This window comes from Aricia agestis, chromosome 8, assembly GCF_905147365.1.
Source record: "Aricia agestis chromosome 8, ilAriAges1.1, whole genome shotgun sequence".
Classification (NCBI taxonomy): Eukaryota; Metazoa; Arthropoda; class Insecta; order Lepidoptera; family Lycaenidae; genus Aricia; species Aricia agestis.
This window is the reverse complement of record NC_056413.1, coordinates 13789541-13816034: the sequence shown is the minus strand read 5'-3', so window position 1 is coordinate 13816034 and position 26494 is coordinate 13789541. Positions and strand designations below refer to the sequence as shown.

The 26494-nt window shown below is 35.1% G+C and overlaps 2 protein-coding genes across 3 annotated transcripts in view; one reads left to right on the top strand and one right to left on the bottom strand.

Moving 5' to 3' along the window:
• LOC121729551 (disabled homolog 2-interacting protein) overlaps window positions 1-12879 on the bottom strand; it is a 224627-nt gene extending 211748 nt beyond the window's left edge. The window contains exon 1 of the mRNA XM_042118094.1: window positions 12612-12879. Within this exon, the coding sequence (XP_041974028.1) occupies window positions 12612-12678 (67 nt within the window). The 5' untranslated portion in view covers window positions 12679-12879. The remainder of the gene's footprint in view (window positions 1-12611) is intronic.
• A 2697-nt stretch (window positions 12880-15576) lies between these two features.
• Window positions 15577-25370, top strand: LOC121729553 (protein ROP). 2 transcript variants are annotated; one of them, XM_042118105.1, is made up of 15 exons: window positions 15577-15699; window positions 17186-17335; window positions 17500-17655; window positions 17997-18100; window positions 18482-18630; window positions 19405-19465; window positions 20398-20552; window positions 21171-21322; window positions 21548-21702; window positions 21938-22018; window positions 22274-22441; window positions 22710-22799; window positions 24056-24153; window positions 24572-24654; window positions 25153-25370. In XM_042118105.1, exons 1-15 carry the CDS (start codon window positions 15672-15674, stop codon window positions 25284-25286), a joined length of 1764 nt encoding a protein of 587 aa, XP_041974039.1. In that variant the 5' UTR covers window positions 15577-15671; the 3' UTR covers window positions 25287-25370. The 2 variants fall into 2 exon arrangements, with proteins under 2 accessions (XP_041974039.1, XP_041974040.1); XM_042118106.1 differs by lacking the exon at window positions 17997-18100 and adding an exon at window positions 17748-17851.
• Window positions 25371-26494: the final 1124 nt, after the last annotated feature.

Genomic DNA, 26494 nt, shown 5'->3' with positions numbered 1-26494 from the left:
GCGCTCACGCCAAGATATTCCAAGACGCACTGATTGAACATAATCACTGTCATTAGAAACGCGCCACCAAAAATGGCAATGATGAATTTAATGTAGATTGTAGAAAGATAATCGAATAAAATAATAAGTATAGAAGAAATTACAGTTACGATTGGAAAGGAAATCGAAATGACGCACTGGAAGCTAATTACAATTTAGGAACCTGTTAATTTCTCCCCACAAATGCGAATGGCTCGCTATCACCAATAATGACATTATACTGTACAAATTAATCGTGAAGACACGTCATTGTATCTATAGATAGGACTGCGGGGGCTGATTCCCCGGTGTTCCCCGTCTGGACCGGGGCGTCTGTCAATATTTTCGAGGCAACAGGCGTTGTCATGGCAACAAGGGTGCACTTTTGCCACGGTCGGCGCCCTCCGCGTACAATGCATCAAAACGGGAGGGCAAACATTAAAAAAGGTCCGCTGTCTAGGGCTTTGTACGAGGGATCTGGAGTTGATTGCGCTTCATTGTGAGGTGACCATGTATGCATTAGAAATGCCCACTTCGAGTAAGAAAAGAAATTCATTTTCTTTAGTAAATAAATAAGCACTAGTAACTAGGGTTGTCCAGCCTCAACATAGAATAGAAAAGAATAGAAAATACATTATTTGTACAACTTAAAACTAAACTTAAACTTAAAAAACACAATAAAGGAAAAATATGTACAAATAGGCGGTCTTACTGCTAGCAGCAGTTTCTGCCAGACAACCTTTTATTTTAAAACACAAAAATAAGAGTGTATACTTAGTTAATAATATTATGACTAAATAATAAATAAGTATATGCTACATATAACATAGGTACTACATATAAACAACATGTAATAATACATAAAAAATATTTGTATAAACTACATAAAATTTACACAAATATAATATATTTTGAAAGAAGGTAAGTACATTTATATTATAGTTAACTATTATGACAGATTAAGATAATATTCCTTAACTCGTTTCTTAAAAATATTTTTTGTTTGTGACTTTTGGATAGTTTCAGGAAGAGCGTTCCACAGGCTTATAGCAGAAAATAGAAATAGTGAAGGAAGAACCATAGTGAGCGGTATTGTGAGAGGGAAAAGCAAGAGTAAGTTTTTTGGACGACCGACATAATATGCTAAGTGATACTATGTTTGTACCATCTAGATTTAGCTCCAAAGAAACTAACGGAGAGTATCAGATGGTCAACAGCCTTCTAATGAAAGCTCATTAGAAGACTGTTGAGTGTTGACCCTCTGATAATGTACTTAGACTTTAGATAAGTATCTAAAAGCTTATTTTATTGCTCTGGAACTGTTAATACACTAAATTTTGAAGTAAACCTCGGCTAAAGCTGCTACATTCTGACACACTTGTCAAACCTCAAACAAGAATATCCAAGAAAGTATAAATACTATCAATTTGATAGTTTGATAGTTTCTTCTACCACTTCTGCTTATCTCAGAAGTTGTTTAAATGTAGGAATATCTGGAAATATATTATATATTCCCAGATATTCCTAAAAGTCACCAGAATCATACACCTCTTTGACGTTTAGCTGCCACTTCTTACACATTTTGTAAGCCCCCAAACAAGAAAGAACCAAAGTCAGAAGTCCTTCAATTATATTCCCAAAAGTCACCACTCACCAGAATCATACACCTCCTTAAAGTTTAGCTGCTACTTCTCACACAGTTATAAGCCCCAAAACAAGAATATCCAAGAAAGAACCAAAGTCAGAAGTTCTTCATAGATTACATTCCCAAAAGTCACCAGATTCTTATAGGTATACCTGTTTGAAGTTTAGCTGCTACTTCTTACACAGGAACAAGAATATCTTAGAAAGTAAGAAGGTCAGAAGTTCCAAAATTTACCAGAATTATACACCTGTGTCACGTCCGTCACGAACCCAATGACGTGTCATGGTTCCATGTGAACTGACGAGAATAGGGAAATAATAATGTACGATTTACATTCAGATAAGAGGACCTTTGACTTTTATAAACTGCTTCATTTACATTATGATAAATAACGTGAGTTTTTTGTTTTTGTTAGATTTAATTTTAGGCTAAATCGTTTGATGCGTCTTTAGCTAAAAATGTTCTCTCCAGATGATTTTATTAAAGTAGCAGTACTTATGCATAGTGTGATAATTTAGTAGATGTTGTCTTCAGATGTTAAAAATATTAAATTTATAAAAATATATAATATATACATACGATTATGTACTTATAGTAGTAATTCAAGTGAATATGACCTTAACTTACAGGGATTATAACTTGCAAGCAAGTTTTTAAATAAAGGATGTCGTGAAAATGCCAAAATAGCTGTGTGGTTTTCACACAAGATGCATTTTATGTTGCAAATTCTGAGTAATCATCTCATTTTAAATATCGATGATAATTCATAAAAAACCTCAATTATTTTATTTTTCTGATTTCTGATTAAACAAGATATACTTAGTATGTATTCAATTTACTGGTCTCGAAATATTATGATGTCAGTACACCTTACTCACTTCAAGGTACAGTTAACACCTACAATCTTTGTTTACTTCGTCATAAAAACTCACATTCGCAATTTTACAAATTTTGGTGATGTGTCACCGCCTCATGTTCTGTTCGTTACACATAACGGTATAAATACTTCAATTGTTAGGAAATTAAAGCCTCCCACGACTTGTACAAAATTTTCCCATTGTAACGCGAGAAGACATCGATCGCCCACAACTGGTTTCGCTCCACTGATTTATATAATATACAAAAGCCATTCTACAATACACAATATTTTATTCTTGGTAATTAACACGTAGTCAAATGTTTTATGGCCAAATTAAAGAATATCAAAGGTTAATTATAAAACAAAGTTGTGGCTAATAAAGTTGTAAAACGTTATCTACAGGATTTGGAACAGAAACAAGGATAATTTCGCATTTTATTTTGTTTTAAAGATAGGTTAGCTTATTGAAATATGGCAACAAGCGTCAGAACTCAGATCCCACCATCATTTTGAAGTGCTTATGTGACTTGTTAGGTTAAGACTTACGGGGGAAAAGTAGAGATTTAAAAGGCGCGAGACGCTACGTTGATTTGTTCTGGGAGATGTTCTGACTTCTGATCCTCACCGTTATATTTGGTGTCAATGACTAGCACGACTGTTATACAACTTCCTAAATTATTATGTAACGGAAGCAAATCATTCAATAAAAAGCCAGCGCCCGGCGCCCGGCGCCCACAGCAATACATTGATAAGGATTAAAATTGATTTATAGGCAGATGGAGGACCTGCGTAATTTAGAGGGGTAATGTCAATCCAAGCCGACATAATATTATTGTACATTACTTGACAAAATAACACAGGTCTGCTGTCTGCCTATGAATAAATTTCTTTGAGGATCTTTGAAGTTTGAGGATTACAAAAAAGCCTTGGATAAAGTAAAACATTTGAAATTCGAACGGAGATTGATGATTTTACAATGTTCCGGCAGTTTCTAATTAGCACCCAATAATTGAATTTCGTATAAATATTTCGTTTCAAATCACTTAATTTCGGTTGGCATTGATAAGGTACAGTGTACACGTCATAATATCTGCAGAGAGAGTAGGCGTCGGAAACAGATAATGCAATGTGCATACTACGACGATCGTTAGATCAGTGTAAAATGCTGCATGATAGTTTAAAATCCTTTTAAAGACAAAGACCTAAAAACAAAACAAATCTTTTTACGAGCAAAAGTGTAGGTAATAATTATTACTTAATGAATAAGTATGAGGAAATAATAGACATAAGTACCTACCTCGAAGAATAAAGAATGGCGACCGCGATCAAATTGTAAAGAAAATTTTCTACAAGTCCCCTTTCATAAACTTTCTGACTCATTGTGAACCACTCTAAAAGAAAAATTAATGAACCAAACACACGTCGATAATCGTGCTATGCCGCGCGCTCCAAGAATATATCCAAGAAATAGAGCTATGGCGGACAGCTCTATTTCTTGGATTAGGACTATAATGGTAACTGAGGGTATTTCACCTCCATTATGCAAAAGAAACCACGTATTTTTTTTTTTCTTTACTTACCCATTTTATTGTAAAGATTTATTTTTTCAATCTTAATAACTTCATGCAGTGTATGACTGTCAGTCAGCACTTTTAAATTTAAATGAATGTTAGCTTCGATCACTAATATACTAGTGATCGAAGAATGTTAGTAAATAAATAATTGCACTATCAGTAAACTCAATAGTTGGCATGCACACTTAACAGGCCTAGTTATTTTTTTAGTAAGCACGTCAAGAAAACCAATCAATAATTAATATTAACTCAAATTTCAAATACCATAACCCAGTGACACAAACCAATCGTTAGGGAGTTGCAACCAGTGTTATGTATATTGTCCAATCTTATTATTTCAAATTTTTTGAATAAGATACCAGAATATCTGAAAATATCCTGATTAAAATTTAAAAATTCTGCAATTTTTCAGCAGAACAAAAGCCCTAGAATCTAGGGAGATTCACCTTGAGAATAGAGTATGAAAGCCAGAAAAATGTTTTCTTCTTAAAAGTACCGGAACTTCCTAAGTCCTCTTTTTCTGTTACATCGTCGGCTGGATTCTAAATTTATTTCTAGAAGTTCGTGCAATGGGTGAGCGTCCTTGACTGGTGTTTAGAATAATAAAGAGTGCAAAGAATGATTAGACACTCCTCATTGACATTTTCTTTGTAAGAATCTGGGTATGCTTAACGTGACCTAGATGGCATGCTTCCAATTTGAGTGACTCGGGCCTGTCTGTAAACATCTATGTACTTATTTATACGGATGAGATAATATAAGGTAATTAAATTTTTTAAACTCTTCTGCCATAAAAGCTCTGGCAAAAATATGCCGGCCCGGATCGATGCCCTGGGTCTTAGATCAGAACATGGAAGGGGAATAATAATTGTTATTACCAGCTAATTCCAAGTTGGTTTTACAAACCTGTCATCTCTCTTCAAGTCTTCACGTTAGGCCATAATGGATACAGGATAACCTTGACTTCCACCATGACTACGAAACGCCCTGTAGCATGCACAATAGACATCCACTATGGGCAGTGAAATCACAGACGATATTGTGCCCGTCTACAAGTGCATATCCGCTGGTGTTGGTCCATCACAGGACAAAATTCATCTTATGAATTCGTCGGAGTTTGGCGTCTGCGGCTCTTTGTTTGCTATACAATTCGCGGCTGGTTTGAAAACAACTTTCTATTACACAATGGGCAAATTTATTTTATTTTAGGTTAATGCTTCATTAAATAATCTCTAGTGCAATTACATAATAATATTATCTCAGCCACTGTTATGTAGTCTGTTATTATAGCCATTCTGGCAGTTTAATTATTATGTCTACTCAATATTTTTATTTTCTAATTAATATTTGTCTATATCTAGATGACTATGAAAAATATAATGTAAAATAAAAGTTAAAACTACCTGCGGTACATGGAAAACAATTTAACATGTAAAAATAATGTAAAAATAATATTTTCAGAATATTTTCATGAAATATTACGTAACCACAGATTATAATTTATCAGCGAGTTGACTTACAAAAGCTCTTGAAAAAGTCGAATATCGCGTGCTAATTAATGTGCTTGAGTTTTATGATAAATACCTACTTGTTTATTACCACGCACGCAAAATACCAATAAATATAATCACTCCATTGCGACGCAGTCGGGTAAATTTGCATGAATATAGCATGTTAAATATTGTATCTAATTAAGTAATTCGTAGCCCGTAGGTCATGGTGACTCTCTTTGGTCGAAATTACACACAAAATAACCTTCACATGAAACATTTCATTTTCACGCTCATTTTCGAGGTACTTTCAAGTTTCACGATAATAGGATCTCATTGTGAAAATGAACCATAAAAGGGAGTTCATTAAAGTTAATGGTAACTTTACCAAGTACCACTTTACAAGATTGACTACCGTCAAACTGCAGTTTTCAATGTTTCTAGCCCATATTTTGTTGCTTTTCAGTGAGATATCGTTTTGCGCTTATAGAACGAAACCGAAATCAACTTAGATCAGGCTATTCTTATTAGATTAGCTTCAATGCTTGAGCTAAAATCATAATAAAGTGGAAAACGCTAAGGAATAACTTTTACAATACGTCCAGAACAAAACGCTAAGGAACTTTTACAATACGACACAGAAGGTCTAAATTGTTAAAGCAAATAATGTACTGTAGATTGTAGAATTTATACTCAAGATTAATGAAGTACTGAAAGAGATTTGAATACAAATTGAATAATCTGCATAAGCAGCGTCTGTCTAGATAGCGATCTTTTGTAACTCCGTAGTATACTGTGATAAACGTTGACTGACCTCTTTATCGTCTAATTGAACAATAAAATGCTAAACGTCTGTATCCATTACAAAAGCTATTCTTTATGCTAAATACTCGACTTGGTTACGATTACTATTCTAGCCTTAACTATTTCTTCAAGAACGAAGACTGTCACTCGTAAAATGTTTAAATGAAAGATATTTGTATTTGTAAAATCAAGCGTTCTAGCTGTATGTAGTCAGTATTTTATTATTTTTAATAGAATATACAATTAAGATTTACATATCCCTTGGTGTAAAACGTGGCTCGAGAACGGCCGCGGCGTTGCGCAAGCAAAGTTCTTCAATTTCACCCGTTTACTGCAACGCAAATGAAAGTAATTGCCCAATTACCTCATATTATGCTTACCATTTTGTTACAGTTGCATACAATAATTACTTGTTTTTTATTTATTTACATAATAACAATCGTTCGCCGCTCATCAGACACTTAACAATTAAACATGATATATACGATACGAGGGGCAATACGTCACATCCGCATTGACTGTAGACGCCCGATTAAAGTGCAATAACTGTAGCGAGAATTCCAGAAAGAGTTTTATCTGAACATACCCAAACTTTTTGTGCGTGTTACGAAACGCACATTCGAGTATCACTCGAATGTGCGTTTCGTAACACGCACAAAAAGTTTGGGTATGTTCAGATAAAACTCTCGGGTTGTCGTTACAGGTGCGCCTGTATAAGCACACCGAGCACTTTCCTTTTGAGTACAGAACGTCATGAATCTAAACAAAGCTTTTCAATCTCGGCTGGAGCCAAGAAAACCTTTTAACGGAATGAGGTGCGAGGGAAGTGACAGCCCATTTGCAAATGGAGACCTCAAGTATTGGACCATCGAGCAATTATCCTTGATTTATCGTCCATCCCCTATGCCCCTGCAGTTATCAATGCCCAAAAGGGCCATAATTAGATAGATAGGTCCGAAATGCCATTCCCGCGCCACACGCTCCCTTCCGAGATTGGAACTTCTTTTATGTCTTCAATACCCTTGTCCCTTGCCATAAAATAGCAACAGTTTATGTACCGTATTTGCAAAGTAATATTGTCTTCACTTTCCTTGCTTCCTTGAAACGGAGGAATCAATTCCAAAATAGAAAATATTATTATTAATTATATAATTTACCGTAATTCTATCTTCGTTTGTAATTTGCGAACCAATAGGAATTATAATAGATAATTTTAGAGCTTTCGTTTACTGCAATGTGTATAGTTTTAAAAAGTTTTCTTTGAAGTCGTTTTCGAAGTTTTGTTTGAGTTCGACAATATTTCTACTTCAATATACATATAGCGCCATTAAAAAGTTATATTATATACAATTACGCTTGTTATTAGCTGACCCAATTAAATATGAAAGTTTTATGTAACTTTACTGCTTTCCTTGACAGAGAAATAAAATAAGACTCAATATTTTATTTCACCCAGGCATTTTGGTTGTGAATTTTGCTTTATCTGTGGAAATTGAATTGTCTTTTTAACAAAAACAGAGCAATATTTTGTTAAATCAGTTGTTAAAATGTTCATGACCCAGATCTCGAAAGAAGTTACCACTTACCACGTAATACAGGTACAACCGCTTAAACAGTTATTAAGTGTCAATGATGCTGATCACGTATTCTTAGAAACACTGACACTCTTTTCCTTACGCGAGGTATAGTTTTCAACACCAGAAAAAACAGTTCCTTCAACACAACAAAATAATGTGTACATATTATGTACATTGTACCACGTACACATTATTTGTTTTTACGTTTTCTATTGTTTTTAAGTTGATAAATAATTAATTAAATGCACTTAGATCTAAAATTGTGTTACCTCTATCTAAACGATGGAAAACTGCCTCTCATCTAGCTATGACAGTTTTGCCGTGTGCGACAGTAGCAAAAAGTTGCAACACGTATATTTCGAACAATTCCTTGGACCCAATCCCATGATGTAACCTATAATTGTCGATGCAGAGCGATATTATATATTTGTAGATGCTAGTGAACTACACTCGATACCTACGTCGACAACGAAGAATTTAGATTTTGGCTGATGCAGTAACGAGGACATAATATGACCACTACTGAAGAGCTCCAGGAAAATGGAGCACGATTGCTAGCCATTGAACACGGACCGCAACAGAATCTCGAAATGCTCTCAGCTTTTTGCAAAGTTGTTGATGACACGACGTGACTGGATGAGTTCTTTGGGATGTTCGGGTTCTGGAGTGGTAAAAAAATCTGACGACATGTAATTTTGCAGGTCAAATGATCACACAAAGCTGTTTATTACTTTTTTATAATACAGTTCAATGCCCATATTGGGCAACATCGGTAATGTACGAAAATTCAGATTTGTTTTTTACAGACAGAATTATTCATAATATTTTGAATAACGTGTACAGTGCAAACTGTAATACTGGTAAAACCGGTATAATGCTATTGAATATCGATTTGTATTGTTAATACAGGTAAAAGCTATTGAATATCGATTTGTATTGTTATTTGTTAACTATGACCTACATTATGGGTAAATCTATTATTACGATGTCTTCATACTGCAAAGAATGAATTAATTCAAAGTATAACGCAAAGATTACTTCACTTCGATGGTTTAATGATGTGAAAATCTGCATGGGATTTTCTAACAATCAATTGCATGTGTGTTTGTGCAGTAATGATATGCATGGTTAGGCACGCAATCACTATTTATCCATTGGCCTAAATATTTCAAATATTAGTTCCACAACACATCCATACAAATTATATGCAAAAAAGTTGTATGAAAAGCAGTATTTTCGTTGGAAACCACTTTTATGTGCGATTTTTGCGTCTTCGTGATACACATTGGTAAAAAATCTGATATTGATAAATTTGCCTGTGTGTACTGTGTATCGACAAAAATTACAACTTTTATAATAATTTGAAATATTTTTAAACTACACGGTAATTAGCAGTAAAAAGCTTGCTTTGAACTTTTGGTCGGTCACAAACAAGCCTAAATCAACCGAACCTTAAAACCTTATATTTTATTCATAGTCTTCAACGTAAAGGATCTTATTTGACTAGAAAGTGTTTCGATCAGTAGCTGGACCGCAACTTGATAGAAACCAAATAGTATAGTTTTCACTCTATCTAGGGCGTAAGCGGTCAACCTGCACTCTCAGAAGTTTCTTGTCCTTCTTTTTTGCAGACGGTAATTAAACACGAACAGATATTGTCAGCGAGTTTTTTCTATCGTTGTTGATAAATTAAGCACTTTCACAATAATTAATAAATAATGTGTATTTAATTATTAATACAAAGTATAATGTGTCTGTAATAAATGTGTCGACTCGCCTACTCCACAAAAACTCGCATGAGACAATAATTTTGTAACTCACAAAGTGTAATGTAAATTATTGTGATTTATTATACTTTTAAAATTAGAACGATTGAATATTGTAGAGTTGGTATTTCCCATAGAATTTAAAGAATCGATTTCATTAGTCTGTTCGTCTGTCTGTCTGTCCACGGTTTTGCTCAGAGACTATAGGACCTACAAATCTGTAATTTGGCATGAATGCACATATTAATGATGCCGACAGAGTGGTACATGAAATCTTAAAAAAATATTTTTATGGTACCTTCCCTACACATCAAGCGGGGATGAAATTTTTTTTCGCGTCCACCCCATCGTGTGGGGTGTCGTTGGATCGGTTTTTTAAAAATATTATTATTATAAATTATAAAAGATCCGTTTGTGAAATATTAAGTTTTAAAGTGTAAAAAATCGTTAGAGTCCAGCATGAATCCAGTGTCCCCCCCCCCCCCCCTCCCCTTCTACCAGTTAAACGGTTGCTTCTGGAAATTTGAAAAAACGAGAGTAGGAAATATGCTGAATTTAAAAGGAAAACTATCTGCAGCTAAGAAGACTTCATAAGTTTAGTTATTGAGTAATACCTAGTCGGCAACTAAAAAAATCCTTTGAAAGTAACTGAGATGATGTTGTTCGTAGTGTAAAACACGTTATATTATACATAAGTGTAAATTAATAGACCATACAGAAATTTAAAAAAAACTATCGGTACTACGGAACCCTATATTGCGCGTGGCCCGATACGCACTTGGCCGGTTTTTAGGGTTTTTAATCTAATGAAAAAACTTCACAACATCTTGAATTTTTTTTTATGATTGGCGGTTTGGATTTTGGACCACAGAAGAAATATCTAAGAAATATTAAGATTTTTCTTTAGTACAGTCATTAGTCATTACAGTCTGTTATTCTTGCCAGAATTTTTCGCAAAGTTTATGTAATTGTATCTTCTGCATTTGAATAGGAATCATTTCAATTAGGACACCTAAACATTGATTTATTGTGGTTTTTATTGGGTACAATTGAGGCCATCGCCTATGTCATGGTTCCCCGTACCAGTGTGTTTCGGCATTGTATAGGCATAGGGCATTGAGCACGTTTAATACCCATTTATATATTTGAATGTTCTGTTGGAGTCTGGAGAGCACTAACCGTTTGTTATACAAGTTCTATTTTTTTAACTTGAAACATTTCTCAAGATATTTTCCTTCTTTCGTCCTTTTAAGAGATTTTAGAGACTGGCTTTGTATGGTCATTACCGTAGGCTGTAGCTATGTTGTTTATTATATTGTGTACCGAGTTGATAAGGAACTAGGTTATTTTGTTGGTTTACAAAACTAAGAATACCATCAGTTACACGAGTATTCACTGCCAGCTACTTAAATAACTCTCACCTAAAATACAAAACAAACAATGCGCATAATTATTTGTACTATGCTTGCAGACTTTCATATTATTATGTATGAAGCACAGTATGCAAATTGCAAAGATACCGAGATTTTTACCTGCAACTAAATACAACCTACACCAACTTTCCTACAACTGGCAAGGGTAAACAAGTTTCGTGCTTTTACTTTTCATTACACGATCGATTACATCATATTTATCAGTATAATAATCATACTCATACCGAGTATACTAGAGATCATTTTGGTACAATGTTAGGTAAGGAAACTGAAACATTGTTGATAAATTCGTTTTATTTTGGATCTAACTTTTCTTACTTGTTTGTCCTATAATCTATTTCACGTAAAATCTGCTGAATATGGCATTTCGGGACCTTGGATCAGTATTTCGTATTGAAATATTGATTACGAGATGGGATAAGTAGGTTTATCTATTGCTTGGAGTTTGGACAAGGCAAGTGACTATTGTACCAGGCGTCGACTTCTATTAAAACTAATGCTTATCTTAGATACTTACTTAATATTACAAAGCGGAAGTTTGTTAGTTTGTTTGTTTGAACGCGCTAATCTCAGGAAGTACTGGTCCGATTTAAAAAATTCTTTCAGTGTTAGATAGCCCATTTATCGAGGAAGGCTATAGGCTATATTTTATCACGCTAAGACTAATAGGAGCGAAGAAAGAGAGGAAAATGTTGAAAAAACGGGAGGAAATTATTTGAAAGGGCTTATTTAAACGCGCTACTCAGGAACTACTGGTCTGATTTAAAAAAATATTTCAGTGTTAGATAGTCCATTTATTGAAAAAGGCTATAAGCTATATTTTATCACGCTACGACTAATAGGAGCGAAGAAATAGAGGGAAATGTGGAAAAAATGGGGGAAATTATTATAAAGGGCCTATCTCACGAACTACTGGAGCAATTTTTTTGTTATTTGGCACAGATAAGAAATAGACCAGGTAAAGGATCATAGGCTATTTTTTGTGGACTAATTTGTCTGTGAAATATCTAATTTACGCGGGCGAAGCCGCGCGAAACATCTAGTATTTCATACTGCTGATAACCAGCAGCAAAGGCTAGTAGTCCTCGTTATTGAGACCAAGCTGGAGTTAAGACAAAGTTATGATTTCTACTTTTTTGTTTCGACTCGAGGGTGAAGCGGCAGTATCTTCTGTACCTTCGTCCTCGCTATCTGGTTGCTACCAGCTACCTTCAGTGCTTCAGGTTACTTGAGTCGATCTAACTTCCCTGACTTGGTAATTTGTTTCGAGTGCTGCCTTTCAATTGTTTTCTACAGATAACAATATCGGATTATTAATTAATGTAAACAACGATATTACTACTAACTACAATTCGATCGATACCTAATAATCTAATGTCTAGGTGTAAGCTGCAATGTATATATATGTTATATATTATATATTGTTTCCGTAGTTAAAAACTTACCGCATCTATCCAGCCAGCCTTCCACATGACATGGATATGGTATCACAACTCGATCATCCCTGTTCATCTTGTGGACACTTCACACTGGTGTAAACAATTATGTACGCACTATACACATTGCCACTTGCCACAACACTGCCCAAGTACCGAGTGCTTAACCGCACCTCACTTTCACTGCAGCCGATAAAAAGACAACTATGCTAATCAAATAGCATTGGGACTGTTTTTTTTTTGCATTCGCGTTTACATTCAATTGTAATCGCTAAACTCTTGCATCTGAAATAATAGTATACTTACTTAGTAGTACTAACTACTAGGTAAGTATGTAATTGTTTTTTAACCTACCTTACCTACCTACCTTCACGTCATGAGTAGGTACCTAGTTTTATTTTCTTAATTTTTAAAACTCCCGATTAAATTAGTTAATAACATTGGTCGTGACGTTATCGTCTTTTTGTTGACTTAACGTCGAATTAAATAATTGAAAATTGCAATGGTAACTAAAAACCAAAACACTCAAAAACATTTTAACAGTAATTAAATTACCTAATTATGTATACTTATACATAGTATATACCTACTTCTAAGTTGCCTCGTAAGATAAAGCAGAGATGGTACAGCTAATAATACCAAATTCCAAAATAATATGTTCAACTAAGTATACATAATATATTATGTTTGTTTACATAATATTTTGAACCGCTCAATAAATGATATTAATATTTAAAGGTTTTAATTTTAAATTCTTTTACAACAAATAGGTAGCTATTTATTAAAAGCTCTTATTTTTTATTATTTTGAATATTCCCCCTGAGCTATGAACAATAGTTATAAATATAGAATTAGTAACAACTACTAGGAATATTCAGGTCAGATTATAATGTTACCTTTTTCAAATTATAATTATAAAAAATGTAAAGCGCACACGTAATGTTTAAATTTTATGAATGACGTCTACACATCCAACACCGATGAAAACACATAAAAACTGGCGCGGCGAAATACGAATTTTCGTCACTTGACGTATGTCACTGGGCTGTCAATTTCCTAGAACCATAGACTTTTTTTTATTTCGTCCCGGTCGGGACTGGCAAAGGGAACCATAGACTATTTCACGATGAATGAGGGATTTTCCTATATTTTTAATTTGATTTTCAAACAGCTTCCATTTTAGTAAGTAGATGGCGTATGGGTAGGCAACTATCGGTAATACCAGGGAATACCATCAATAATTGCTACAAAACTGGGCAAAAGAATGTAAAACTTGATACATTTCAACTTGAAAAAGACGCAATAATATTCCAATGTATAGGATAATAAGGTTATTATAACGATGTTTTAGCTAAAATTCACGGAAGAAATAGCCCTATTTACCGATATTCACACCAAATGTCACAGGAATTAGGTAACATGTTGTCAAAACCAAAATGTATACATTTTGGTTTTGACAACATGTTACCTGCACTTGTGCAAGATAACGGATATTTAATGGCTAATATTTTACCAATAATGAATATCAAAAACCCAAAAACCACAATTTGGGAAAAAATAATAAAAACCACACCAACAATAAAAAGTAGAAGAAGTTTGAAAGTGACATGCCCGCCAAAACTCATTCTGTTGTCAAGTTTCAGTTTGACAAGTTTTTATTATGTCAGTGTGTTCCTAAACTATTACCAGTGTACTGGCCTAATCGTTTAGGCCAATGATCGTTTAGGTTTAAGATATTTTGATTTATGTCACACTTGACAGTACACTGATATTTTTTGTAAACACAACCCATATGTAGTCAGTGATGCCAACCTGCAGATAATTTCAGATCGGTGAGGAACCAATAGAAAATCTAGAAGTGTCTATCCTTACGCCATCTAGTTAAGATTGTTAAAATTAAAAAATATAAACAGCGTTGCCAGAATGTTACTTTTGTAACATTTTACGTTACTTTTGACCCTTGCATGTTACATTCATGTGACATGACTACAGATGTTACTTTTACGTTACTTTTGGTAATTGAAAAAACAAGATGTTTGAAACCAAAAATGTGTAAACGAAACACACTTAGTTTTATTGAGTTTTGTCGTTACAGCTGACAATGCTTTGAATGAACGTGGCGAAAAAAGCAACAAACGCTGCCATCATACAAAAACAAATTTTTGATAGTTCTCCTTTATCAGCAGCGCCCCCGCCCACGAGTTTTTTTGTATAAGAGCTATATAATAACATATATTATATTTTAATTTTAATAGGTATACTTATAAATAATTTTAATAATAAAATAATTATACGGAATCCAAAAAATCACTTCATCACATGTATAGTATGTTTTCGTGCATTCTGGATATTCCCCCCCCCCCCCCCCCCCCCCATTTAAAATATTATAAGCAATGAGTTTCTAAAATACTAGAGTAGCAATGTCTTACAAAAGATTCTCAGAAATGCGTAACCACTTTTTTGTTCAAAAGACAATGTCAAGTCATATATTCGTTATGTCATTATGTATGTGAGATATGCCTGCAGGCATCTTCGAAGTGGCAACGCGTTGCTACCGTAAACTTCCAATCTAGTTACGTTAGTAACATAGAATATCATTGATTATAAGTAATACGAAATGTTACTTTTCCCCTCAAAATGTTACTTTTCGCATGACAATAAGTAACTTTCGAACATACAGCTCTGGCAACACTGAATATAAATGAAAATCCCTCATTAATAAAAATTATGTACAGCGCAGAAGTCAGAACGTAGCCTCCTCCTTTTTTTAAAGTCATAAAAAGCCAGAAACCCATACAAAATTAGCAGGAGGATTAAAGTTAAAGCTTTTTCGTCAATGATAGTGTAAATCTATGGTGTAAATTGTAAACTGTAAAAATCCTTTTCTTTTTTGCCAGTGGCAAATTTCCCATTTACTCATGACAGATAATTTATCTGTCAGTTTTTATATGACATTTCTAATTGACAACCGAAAATCATTTTTCTGATTCGCTTTCGCAATTCAATTTGGATTTGTTCGCGATTGCAGTATTTGTATTATAAAATTGTTGGTGTATTTTGTATTTAAAGATGGCTTTAAAAACCCTTGTTGGACAAAGTAAGTAAGATAGTTCAGTAGTTACACTTTTACTGTACTGCACCTTCACCGTCCGCCCCTTCATGTTATATCAACATAAATTTGTAGACTATCTTTATACTTATCGATGCGATGACTAATATAATTTAGTTAAAAAATAGCGTCAAACAGATAAACGGATATTTTGTTTATAATACATTTTCGTTACTTAATTATTTTAGTTATCTGAAAGAATATTGGGCAAGTTCGCAGTAGACACTAATTTGTACTTTTTTGTAATAAATTACAATAATACTCCATATCTCACGGCTCCCACATCAAATTCATACTTAAAAAAATTAATTACTCAACTCTATTCTCAATCAAAGTGAAAGTAGGTTCACATTTGTGCAGTTCAGTCTGAGTACAAATTATTGATTTTCTTATGACACTTTATCTTGGGTGTGGGTAATGGATGGACTAACGTAATACTGCCTACTCCTCGCCGCTCAGTTCAGAAAATACTTAGAGAACACTGCAATATTGAACCTTTTGAATAAAATTCATGCTTTTATACACAATCTCATTACTCATTACATATAAAGTACACACCATAAACACAATCCTTTGTTTATAAAATACAGTCTTTCCTGTGTAACCCTTGACATTTGGTGTTTGAGTCTGAATATTTGTTAAGTATAAGGCTGGCCTCACAGCCGGAATTTTATAATCGGAAATTCATAAATTATTAATTCAGAAAGACCGGAATACCATACAATATCAGTATGCTCTACACACATTCAGATTTTTTCAGATTATGAATTTCATAGATCGATCTGTAAGAATATGAATTTCAGATTATAAAATTCTGGCTGTGTGAGGCCAGCCTAATAGTTATTTAAACAAAAATGAATATGTCCCAAGATCTATTAAAATACAGAATTAAAACTACAACATCATAAAATAATATGAAAAACTTTAATTTAAAAGGTAGATATTAGATACTATAATACATAAAAATTATACTTTTTAACTATGAGGGCTAATAATAAAAATAAATTCCAGTTTCTAAAAAATATTATAACTTACTTAAGACTTGATACGAAAACCTTTTTTTTTTTACCTTTCGTATTGATGCAATGCAACTAGCATTGCATCAATACAGCTGCATTGTAATTTGCATTGGCAGAGTTTCATAAATCTAACTATAGTGATTGTTGGCATACAATTAAGTAAAATGTTATCAAGCTAAAATTATTTTCTCTTTTCAACAAAGTTTTATTAACTTAGCTATATTGAAGCTCTTTCACTTTTGTAATAGTGTAATAAAAGATAAACAAGTGACTTAAAATTGTAATCAATAATATTCTGTCAACATTAAATAAATGATTCATGAATAAGTTAGAGTTAAGACTTTAAAAACTTTCAGTCTTTTAACTTTTTAATTAGCTCACATTATGTTTAAGCTACAATTTTATATCGAAAAAAAAACCATTAGCTTAAATGGACCGAAATTTATCTTTTACAGAGATTATGAATGAGGTGATCCGCTATCGTGGTCCCAAAGGCAAAGAGTCTCAGCGCATTGAATGGCGCATTCTAATTGTGGACCAGCTATCCATGCGGATGGTTTCAGCATGCTGCAAGATGCATGACATTTCTGCTGAGGGGATTACGTGTAAGTGTAATAAGTGTTTTGTTTGTGTAAAAATTTACTGCAAAAATGTATTAAATCATTGTTGAACAGCTGTATTACACTAACAGCTAGTTATGACTAAGTAGCTAGCTGCAGCTTAAAATAAACATCTTCAAGTAGTTAAACTAATTTAATTTGTCTACCAGTGGTGGAGGATATTCACAAGAAGAGAGAACCATTGTACACCATGGACGGCATTTACCTAATCACACCACAAGAAAAGTCTGTGAATGCCCTAATTAACGACTTCTCTGTCGGTAACCGCATCATGTATAAGGCAGCCCATGTTTTCTTCACCGAAGGTATGGGAAAAAAATATTTTTAGCAAAATTAATTTTTTGTTTCAACCTTTTTGTTTATTTTATTTTTTACATTTTTTGTTTTGTATTTACAGCTTGTCCTGATAAACTATTTGAAAAATTATCACATAGTCCAGTAGCAAAACATATAAAAACATTAAAGGAAATCAACATTGCTTACATACCATACGAACAACAGGTTTGTTCCTTTTAAAATAATGGACTAAAATCTCAGCTTTACTGACATTTTCTAACATGGGGGCCATTTAAACCGTAGTAGATACTAGATAGTATTTTTCTATTAGTCTTAAGCTTTTAAACTATTTTCACGCTGCCTTACTAAGTGTGTCCTGAGGAGTTATTCAATGAATTGTGCAAGTCGTCAGCCGCTAGGAAAATCAAAACCTTAAAGGAGATCAACATTGCTTTCTTGCCTTACGAAAGTCAGGTGAATATTTATAAGCCTTATTAACCTTTTAATAACAATGATGTGCCACCATTTATGCTCTTCAATAATATTTTATAATATCTGCTATTGTATAAGAGTCTGCCTTTCTTTATAATGCTTCTAAAATACTTTGAATTTATGTAGTTTTCATTGACTGAGCAAAAAGTGGATTAGCCTTTTAAAAATACGTGCATAATAATATATCTTAGCACACTCCACGCCTAAAATGATTTGTTTCATTTGAGCAAGAGGTATCTTTTATCTTATGATTAATCATAGTAAGAGTATAACAAAGCAGTTGGGTTTTAGTTTCTTTTTAGTAATGATTAGACTATAGCTCATTTTGTATTGAAACAGACTATAAAACATTATTTCTTACAGGTATTCTCTCTGGACTCCCCCGAGACATTCCAGTGTATGTACAACCCGGCACTCACACAGACACGCAACGCCAACATGGAGCGCATCGCGGAGCAGATTGCCACCCTGTGCGCCACTCTCGGGGAATACCCGTCAGTTAGATATCGCAGGTTAGTTATAGTAAATTATTTAAAAAGGAACAAGTATGTAGGTGTCAAGGCTGTCAAGCTAAAGTGGGATTGGGCGGGTCACTGAACCTGGACTGCTGGACATTTCGACACAGTGGGCACCCAAAGACGGACACCGCCGCCGAGGCCTGCCTAGAAAATGATGGCGTGATGAGCTCGAGGCATACCAGCCAGGCTGGCCAGCGGTGGCGCAGGAGAGAGAAAGACAGAAGTCTTTACTTCAGGGGAGGCTTTTGCCCAGCAATGGGACAGTTTAGGTTTATAATAATAAAAGAGGAATATTCTTTTAAGATTCAGTAGAACCGCTGTGCTGAGCGACGTCAAGCAAATAAAGCGATTCTATTGGTTTTTAAAAAACACATTTTGCGCAACACACATTTTGTGGAAGTACATACACCTTTAACCTGTGGTATGGAAGCTTTGTGACTTCTGAATTAGAGCGAAGCCACATAACATATACGCCATTATGCCTTGTCCTCGCAACAAGGCATTGAATATCACATCTGCGACATGTTGTAGTTACGAAGACGCGATAAGTAAGAAAGGACGGTTGTGACTTGTGCTGAAAGATTACCGCACCTCAACAGCAAAATGTAGTTTTTGGTTGGTCTATGTTAACAAACATAAACAAGTCTCAGTTAGAACTCGGTAACAGACTATTTCTTGGTCTCAGTTAATTAATAGTCATAATAAAATACTTTTATTAGTAAATATAAAACTTTATTAATTTTGGATGTGTTTTAACTTTTATTGCAGTGACTGGGAGCGCAATGTGGAGCTAGCTCAGTTGATACAGCAAAAATTGGATGCCTATAAGGTGCATTATCTTTTTTTAATGAGTAATATGATTTTTTAGTAATCTATAAATACACACGGAATTCTAGCGATGTTTTTATAAATTGCGTCAACATTTGAGAAAGATGACGCATCGCGTGTGTGCCTTAGATAATCTAGGAACAAAGGAATTACCAACTTAAAATCAAATAAATCACTAAATGGCAATGGCACAAAGCACTTAGAAATCGTATGTATGTACATTCTTCTTATGCACTTGCTCACGTACCTCCCAACATTTGTGCCTGTCTGTATACTACTGAATACGGAAAATATCGTGTACCTGTCAAAACGAAATAGCAATATGTTCGTCCATTAATGAAAGAGAAAAAGAGCTATGTTATTGGAGCAATTTCTATGAGCTTTATGGCAAGACGATGTTTATAAAGAAGTGATTTTTGAATGAAATAAGCCAGCTACTCACTAGTCCAGGGGTTCCCAATGTGTGCCGCCGCGGCGCCCTGGTGCGCCATAGAAAGTAAAGAAGGGCGCCGTGAATCAATCCTCCATTAAAGTAACATATATTCTCATCGAATGTACCTACTTATTTTAATTGTATCTTTTTAAAGGATGTGGCGCCCGCGCCGTTACAAAATATTACATTTGTTACTGCGACGAGGGCTGAAAATGATTGGGAACCCCTGCACTAGTCATTAGAACACCACTTTTTAGTTCGGACCCTAACGGAAGTCGGAACCCTTATAGATTCGTCATGTCACACTACCAACGAAAATTGGTTTGAACGAGATCTAACACGTCTTAAATGGTAAACCTTAAATTAACTATCATTTAATCAACTGAGATATAAAAATAAAACAAAAATATTATAATTTCATAAAAATAAACCTTATTGCTGCTGCGGGATCCTTCATTTGTGTGGGACTATGACATAGCCTTATATCACGTTATGTGCAGGCGGACGAGCCGACGATGGGCGAGGGTCCGGAGAAGGCGCGGTCGCAGCTGCTGGTGCTGGACCGCGGGTTCGACTGCGTGTCGCCGCTGCTGCACGAGCTCACGCTGCAGGCCATGGCGTATGACCTGTTGCCGATTGAGAATGATGTCTACAGGTATGTTGTAGAAATCCGCACAAACTGGTGATTTGTACCACAGGCCTAACACAAACACCAGCTCCTCGCAGACCTATGTACTGTACTATAGTCTGTCAAGAAAGTGAAAAAATTAAAAAGTGGCAACATCGTAATGTCATCCCTTTTTTTCTTAGATTGATTTGAAAGGGATAACACTACGATGTTGCCACTTTCTTGACAAACTATGTTATGCTGATTAATAATGTTATCTAGCCCTTAAAATTGTTTGTGAGAAAAAAAAGAATTTTAATTAAATTAAACGTAAGCTTCCACTTAACGGCATCGGACGCATCGTACGCAACGAATTTTAGCATGAGGCATACTCCGTTGCGTGCGTCCGATGCATCCGATACCGATAAATCGACGCTTACCTTAATAAGTATTTCTTCGCGCTAAGATGTCTTTTGGCCACGTCTGTGTGCAAAAATATAAAATTCTGGAAGATTTTATATTTAACTCGAAGTTAATTTAATTTTTTTGTTGCCGAATCATCTTTCAATGGTGTTTATTGAATTCTAATGACTGAAATATAGCATTTCTGATCCAGGTGCCACTTTCTTTTGTTTTTTACTCTATTATAACATTGTCTATGGTCAGATACGAGGCATCTCAAGGCCAGATGAAGGAGGTGCTGCTGGACGAGAATGACGACCTGTGGCTGGAGCTGCGCCACCAGCACATCGCCGTCGTCTCCACCTCTGTCACCAAGAACCTCAAGAAGTTCACCGAGTCCAAGCGCATGGGTGGAGGTATTGTCTATGGTCTCTTAAGTTCCGCCCTCACAACATAGTTCTGGTTTGCAGGCTTCTTAAATTAGTCCTATTAAAAATATGTATTAAAGTCTTATAAATTAATATTGAATTGACATAACCTGACCAAATGATGTAGGTCCATCAACTGCTTATGAATTATGAAACAATTTCTTTGATGGTATAATAATATTATCCTAAAGTAGTCGACAACTTTCTTCTCAGGAGACAAGCAGTCTATGCGCGATCTATCTCAGATGATCAAGAAGATGCCGCAGTACCAGAAGGAACTGTCGAAGTACGCGACGCACCTGCGGCTCGCCGAGGACTGCATGAAGGCCTACCAGGGCTATGTTGACAAGCTGTGCAAGGTTGAACAGGTAAAGTGACATTTTCGGAAGTATATTGTAGAATGGCAATACCAGATTAGTGTTTACTAATATGTTGCCATTATTAAAAATAATTGCAAAGGTTAGATTAAAAGAAAGTCGCTGTCTTGTTACGTCACTTTTTTAACACCATATTGATTAAGTTCTGTAACTATTTGTTTGTTATTATTAGTAACGGGGTTAGTTTGTATAGTTGAGTGATTAAGTTTTTTTTTATATATTTTAGGACCTTGCCATGGGAACTGATGCTGAGGGTGAGAAGATCAAAGACCACATGAGGAGTATTGTGCCGGTGCTTCTGGACCAGGTAAATATTGTTAATTGAATTTTAAAAGTGTAAAAGTAAAGACCAAGTTTGACTCGACGCAACTATCGATTCGTTTATTGAAACTTTTAACTCTTGCACAAAAGCACTGTGCAGCAATATATTACTATCTCGCTCATTCGTGGTTAATTAACGTAAGCAGCGATGTATCAATGTACAGCTTTTGCAACATGCTTTAAGACAAGACTATATATTTTTTACTCGAGTTCGAATTTCAAATATATTTTTGTTCCGCAGAACGTGAAGAACTACGACAAGATGCGAATAATCGCGCTGTACATAATGTCGAAGAACGGCATCTCGGAGGAGAACCTCAACAAGCTGGTGACGCACGCGCAACTCGAGCCGCAGGACAAGCAGGCGCTGCTCAACCTCGCCAACCTTGGACTCAATGTCGTCGTTGACGTGAGTCTACTTCGTCTTTTTTAAGAAGTTCTGCTTAAAAGTTTGCCAGTGTCGCATTTGTGAGAATACTTATACATCGTCATTTTCTAAGGTATATACGAAGTTAGTTAATAAACTAAAGCAGATAATCCTTGTGCCAATCAAGCCTATTGCTAATCCTGTATCAAAATATTTGATCCTCTGTTTCATATGAACAAAGAACGAGTGACACATATAACCGATTACACAAATGACGCAAGAATTAGATAAATTTTATAATATACTTCAGGGTAACCGGAAGAAACAGTACCAGGTGCCACGCAAGGAGAGAATCACCGAGCAGACTTACCAGATGTCGCGGTGGACTCCAGTCATTAAGGTAGTCTAGTCACTCACTAATACCTGACTACGGCAAAGCCAAAAAGATTATGATTTCCTTCCTCCGATCTCAAGTGCTTTGATGATTTGTAAAAACAGCTTAAACTAAGGGCCATAACGCGACGTTACCATGTCACCTCTAGGTCGCCGCAAAGCGGTGTTTTTAACCCTCCGTGCACCACGTGAATAAAAGTTACACCGTGCACCACGTGGGGTTTGTCAAACCCCAAGACTTATCTGGGCAAGAAATGCGTAAATTGTATTTATTTGTGCATTTTATTTCAAATAATACTTCAAAATTCAAAAAAATACTTTTTTGGTTAGCTCCCACAGTTGAAAAGTTACCTTTTATTTCCCGTACTGCTTTAAAATTTTAAAACTAACTATATAAGGAATATAAATTGAATAATATTAACTTAATATAATCAGTCTACGCGATATTCAGGCAAATTAAAATCAGTACATTTCTTACAATGATAGTGGGCATGGTATGTGTAAGCAAAGAGGTCTATTATTGTGCTCACAACCGTATTTGAGTTTTCAATTTATGTTTCTGATACAATCTAAATACTTCTTTATTGATCTTAATAATTTTTCGGTGGTACAGGTGCTGCTTTGTCAAGAAATTCGTAAAACCACTTACAAGGACCTCTCAGTATCCATGGTTTATATCTTTGCGATTTTTCAAATATTCTTCTATGAAAGTCATACTTAATTTGTTCATAAACCTGTCCACGAATGCTTATTAAATCGAAATGAATTCAAGTATGCGAGAAAAATAGATTTTTTCACATTTCACAATGCTGTGTCCATACAACTTTTTAACGACGTCCTGAACTACGTGGGGTTTGTGGGACCCCAGCACACTTTGTGCACGTCTGTTCATTGCATCGGTAAAGAAAATCCCAAACTACTGCCGCCAAACGGTAAGGTAACGTCTTAACTCCAGCTACATAAACCGTCAAAAAAAATCACACGAATTTCTAAAAAGTTATGAAAAAATTTGTACGTCTGGGGTTTGTCAGACCCCACGTGGTGCACGGAGGGTTAAACTTAACCCTAAGAAAAACAGCGCTTTGCGGCGACGTAGAGACGCCAGACGTTGCTTGGACGTTGCCATGGTAACGTCATTGGCTACGTCGCGATGGCATCGCGGTGAGTTATAGCCCTAAATCAATCTTGCATAGTTTTCTAAATCTACGCACTGTCATTGTAACATAGTGTAGTTGTAATATCATTTTTGTAATAAATGAACAGGATATAATGGAGGAGGCCATTGATGAGAAGCTTGACCAGCGCCACTTCCCGTTCCTGGCGGGCCGCGCTCAGTCGTCCGGATACCAGGCGCCCACCAGGTCAGTATACACTGTGCTATTTGCAGAATTATTATATTATAGTATTTTTGCGTGCATGCAGTCAGTGACACATACTTCAAGTTCAGATAAAAAAGTTGAAGGATGCCATATATCTAGCACATCATCCTTAGGGCGCGTTCAGATATAGCGTTTGGGGAAACACACGACGCGCGCTGAATCTGCCCGCACAAAAATGCACGCACGTCTGAACGCACCCTTATTTAGCCGGCTCAGCATGGCTATAGTAAAAATGTGAAATGATTGTAACACTGACAGATTATCGGACAATCTTTTGTTTTTTTAACGTGAAAGAAAAGCTTTCAAAAACGTCTCTTTCTTCAATTTGCATAGCAGTAACAAAGGAAACTTTTGATATGTTTTCTCAACACCACGTCTGAGTAAATAAGTTTTGTTTCAGCGTGCGCTACGGGCACTGGCACAAGGACAAGGCGCAACAGACCGTCAAGAACGTGCCGCGTCTTATTGTATTCATCGTTGGTGGTAAGTTTGCATTAAACATAAAATATATACTTACAATACATTAGGGCAAAATCTTTTGAGGATTATATTTTATTAAATAAAAACTAAAAAGTAAATATTTTATCCGTAATATCACGTGATCGCAAACAGCCATCACAGAGTGTGACGTCACGATCTCCAAAACATTGTATGTGACAGTGACATTTCGATGTTAAACCCATACAAAGATTTTTGTTGTTTGGAGGACCGTGACGTCATAGCGACGTCAACTTAAAAAAAATTAAAACGAATTTTAATAAGTGTTTCTATCTCTTTAGTAGACGAGGGTCATTGGTAGATTAGCGATCATACTATCGTTATTGTTTGATCGCGATTCGCGATGAAACAGTGACAACTGACACAAAATTGACAGATTAAAATGTTTTTGGCAAATATCATAAACGTGGGGCGATTACCCCCACCAGTTTCGCCAAGCGATCATAATAACTTCTTAACTTAATTATAAACACTTAATTCTAGGTGTATCATTCTCCGAGATCCGCTGCGCGTACGAAGTGACCTCCGCCCTAAAGAACTGGGAGGTCATCATCGGCTCATCCCACATCCTGACCCCTGACAACTTCCTCTCAGACCTCAGCTCTCTCACCGCCTAAGCACCTGACAGCTAAGTCATCGAGATAACATCCTGTAGATCAGTGATGAAAAAGTATGACCAGTGGCGTAGCTAGGTAACTGAGGACCCGGGTCGAAAAATTAGGGCCGCAACCAGTGGTGACGCAACTCCCAAGAGAGGCATATTTGGAAATTTGATTTCCGTGCCAATCAAATTTTACAAATTTTTGTCAGTAAAAATATTTTTACTGTCTGGGAGACAGTACCTTTTAAAGGAATAACAGCTACAAATTATTTACAATTTAATGATAGTAAATCCGAGATGGGGGCCCGGGGGCATAGCCTAGCCCTTTAGCAGCTACGCCACTGACTATGACAAATATTTGTATTGTTCATATAGATCTTTGAAACTTGACTAGAAATAATGGCGGATTTGAAATGAGTGCTTACTCTATCTCGATGGCACTCTCGTTATGTATTTTTCTCTATTAGACATAGTGTAAGTTTTCGGATTCATACTGTTAAACTTAGTGCTAAAAAAACTTTGAAATAGTCAGCAATAATGGAGATAATACAGTAATTAAGTCCCCAATTTATCTCAGTTCTAGATTATAGACGTGATTTTAAATTAGTTACAGGCCGGATTAAAAAGACACAGACTATAAAAAGCTTTGCTTTTATCTATGGAATACATTGTCTATGCCGATTAATCTTCACAGCATTATAAGACGTAATGACTAATGAGGCCTAAACATAATAATAAAATATATCACATATATTTTGCGTTTCACATTTTAATAATAAAGCTTATCAATTATAATTTTAATTCTGAGCTAAAATATAAGCAATGTAGGATTAAATATTGATATAAAATCTCTTTCACAGTATCACCAAAGTAGTGAAGATGTGTTAACGAAATGTGTAATTCATGTCAGTAGAGGTTTTGGATTAAATCGCAGTGGTGCAGATTAATAGTTACGAACGTTATATTTTAGTACAACTATTTATTAAACTATTTAATATAATGCATGTTAAGATTTTCATTGTTATCAGGTACTTAGTAGTACTAGTTTTATTGTATATTTTGATTTTATCACATATTGTAATTAACAAAGCTACCTGGATTTTCAAGCTGTTTCGAACAAAGTTGATTCGTTTTAATTCTGAGATACTTTATAAAATACTTCCAAATTATTTCAATAGATATTTTGTTTTTACGCTTATGAGGGATTCGCAAGGAATGAGCTAG

Bases quoted from the DNA above. Each gene is read 5' to 3' on its own strand.
- LOC121729553 (XM_042118105.1), top strand. From the start codon at position 15,672: ATGGCTTTAAAAACCCTTGTTGGACAAA. The intron at 21,323-21,547 runs GTATTGTCTATG...CTTTCTTCTCAG, and splicing joins GTCCAAGCGCATGGGTGGAG to GAGACAAGCAGTCTATGCGC. The intron at 22,442-22,709 runs GTGAGTCTACTT...AATATACTTCAG, and splicing joins GACTCAATGTCGTCGTTGAC to GGTAACCGGAAGAAACAGTA.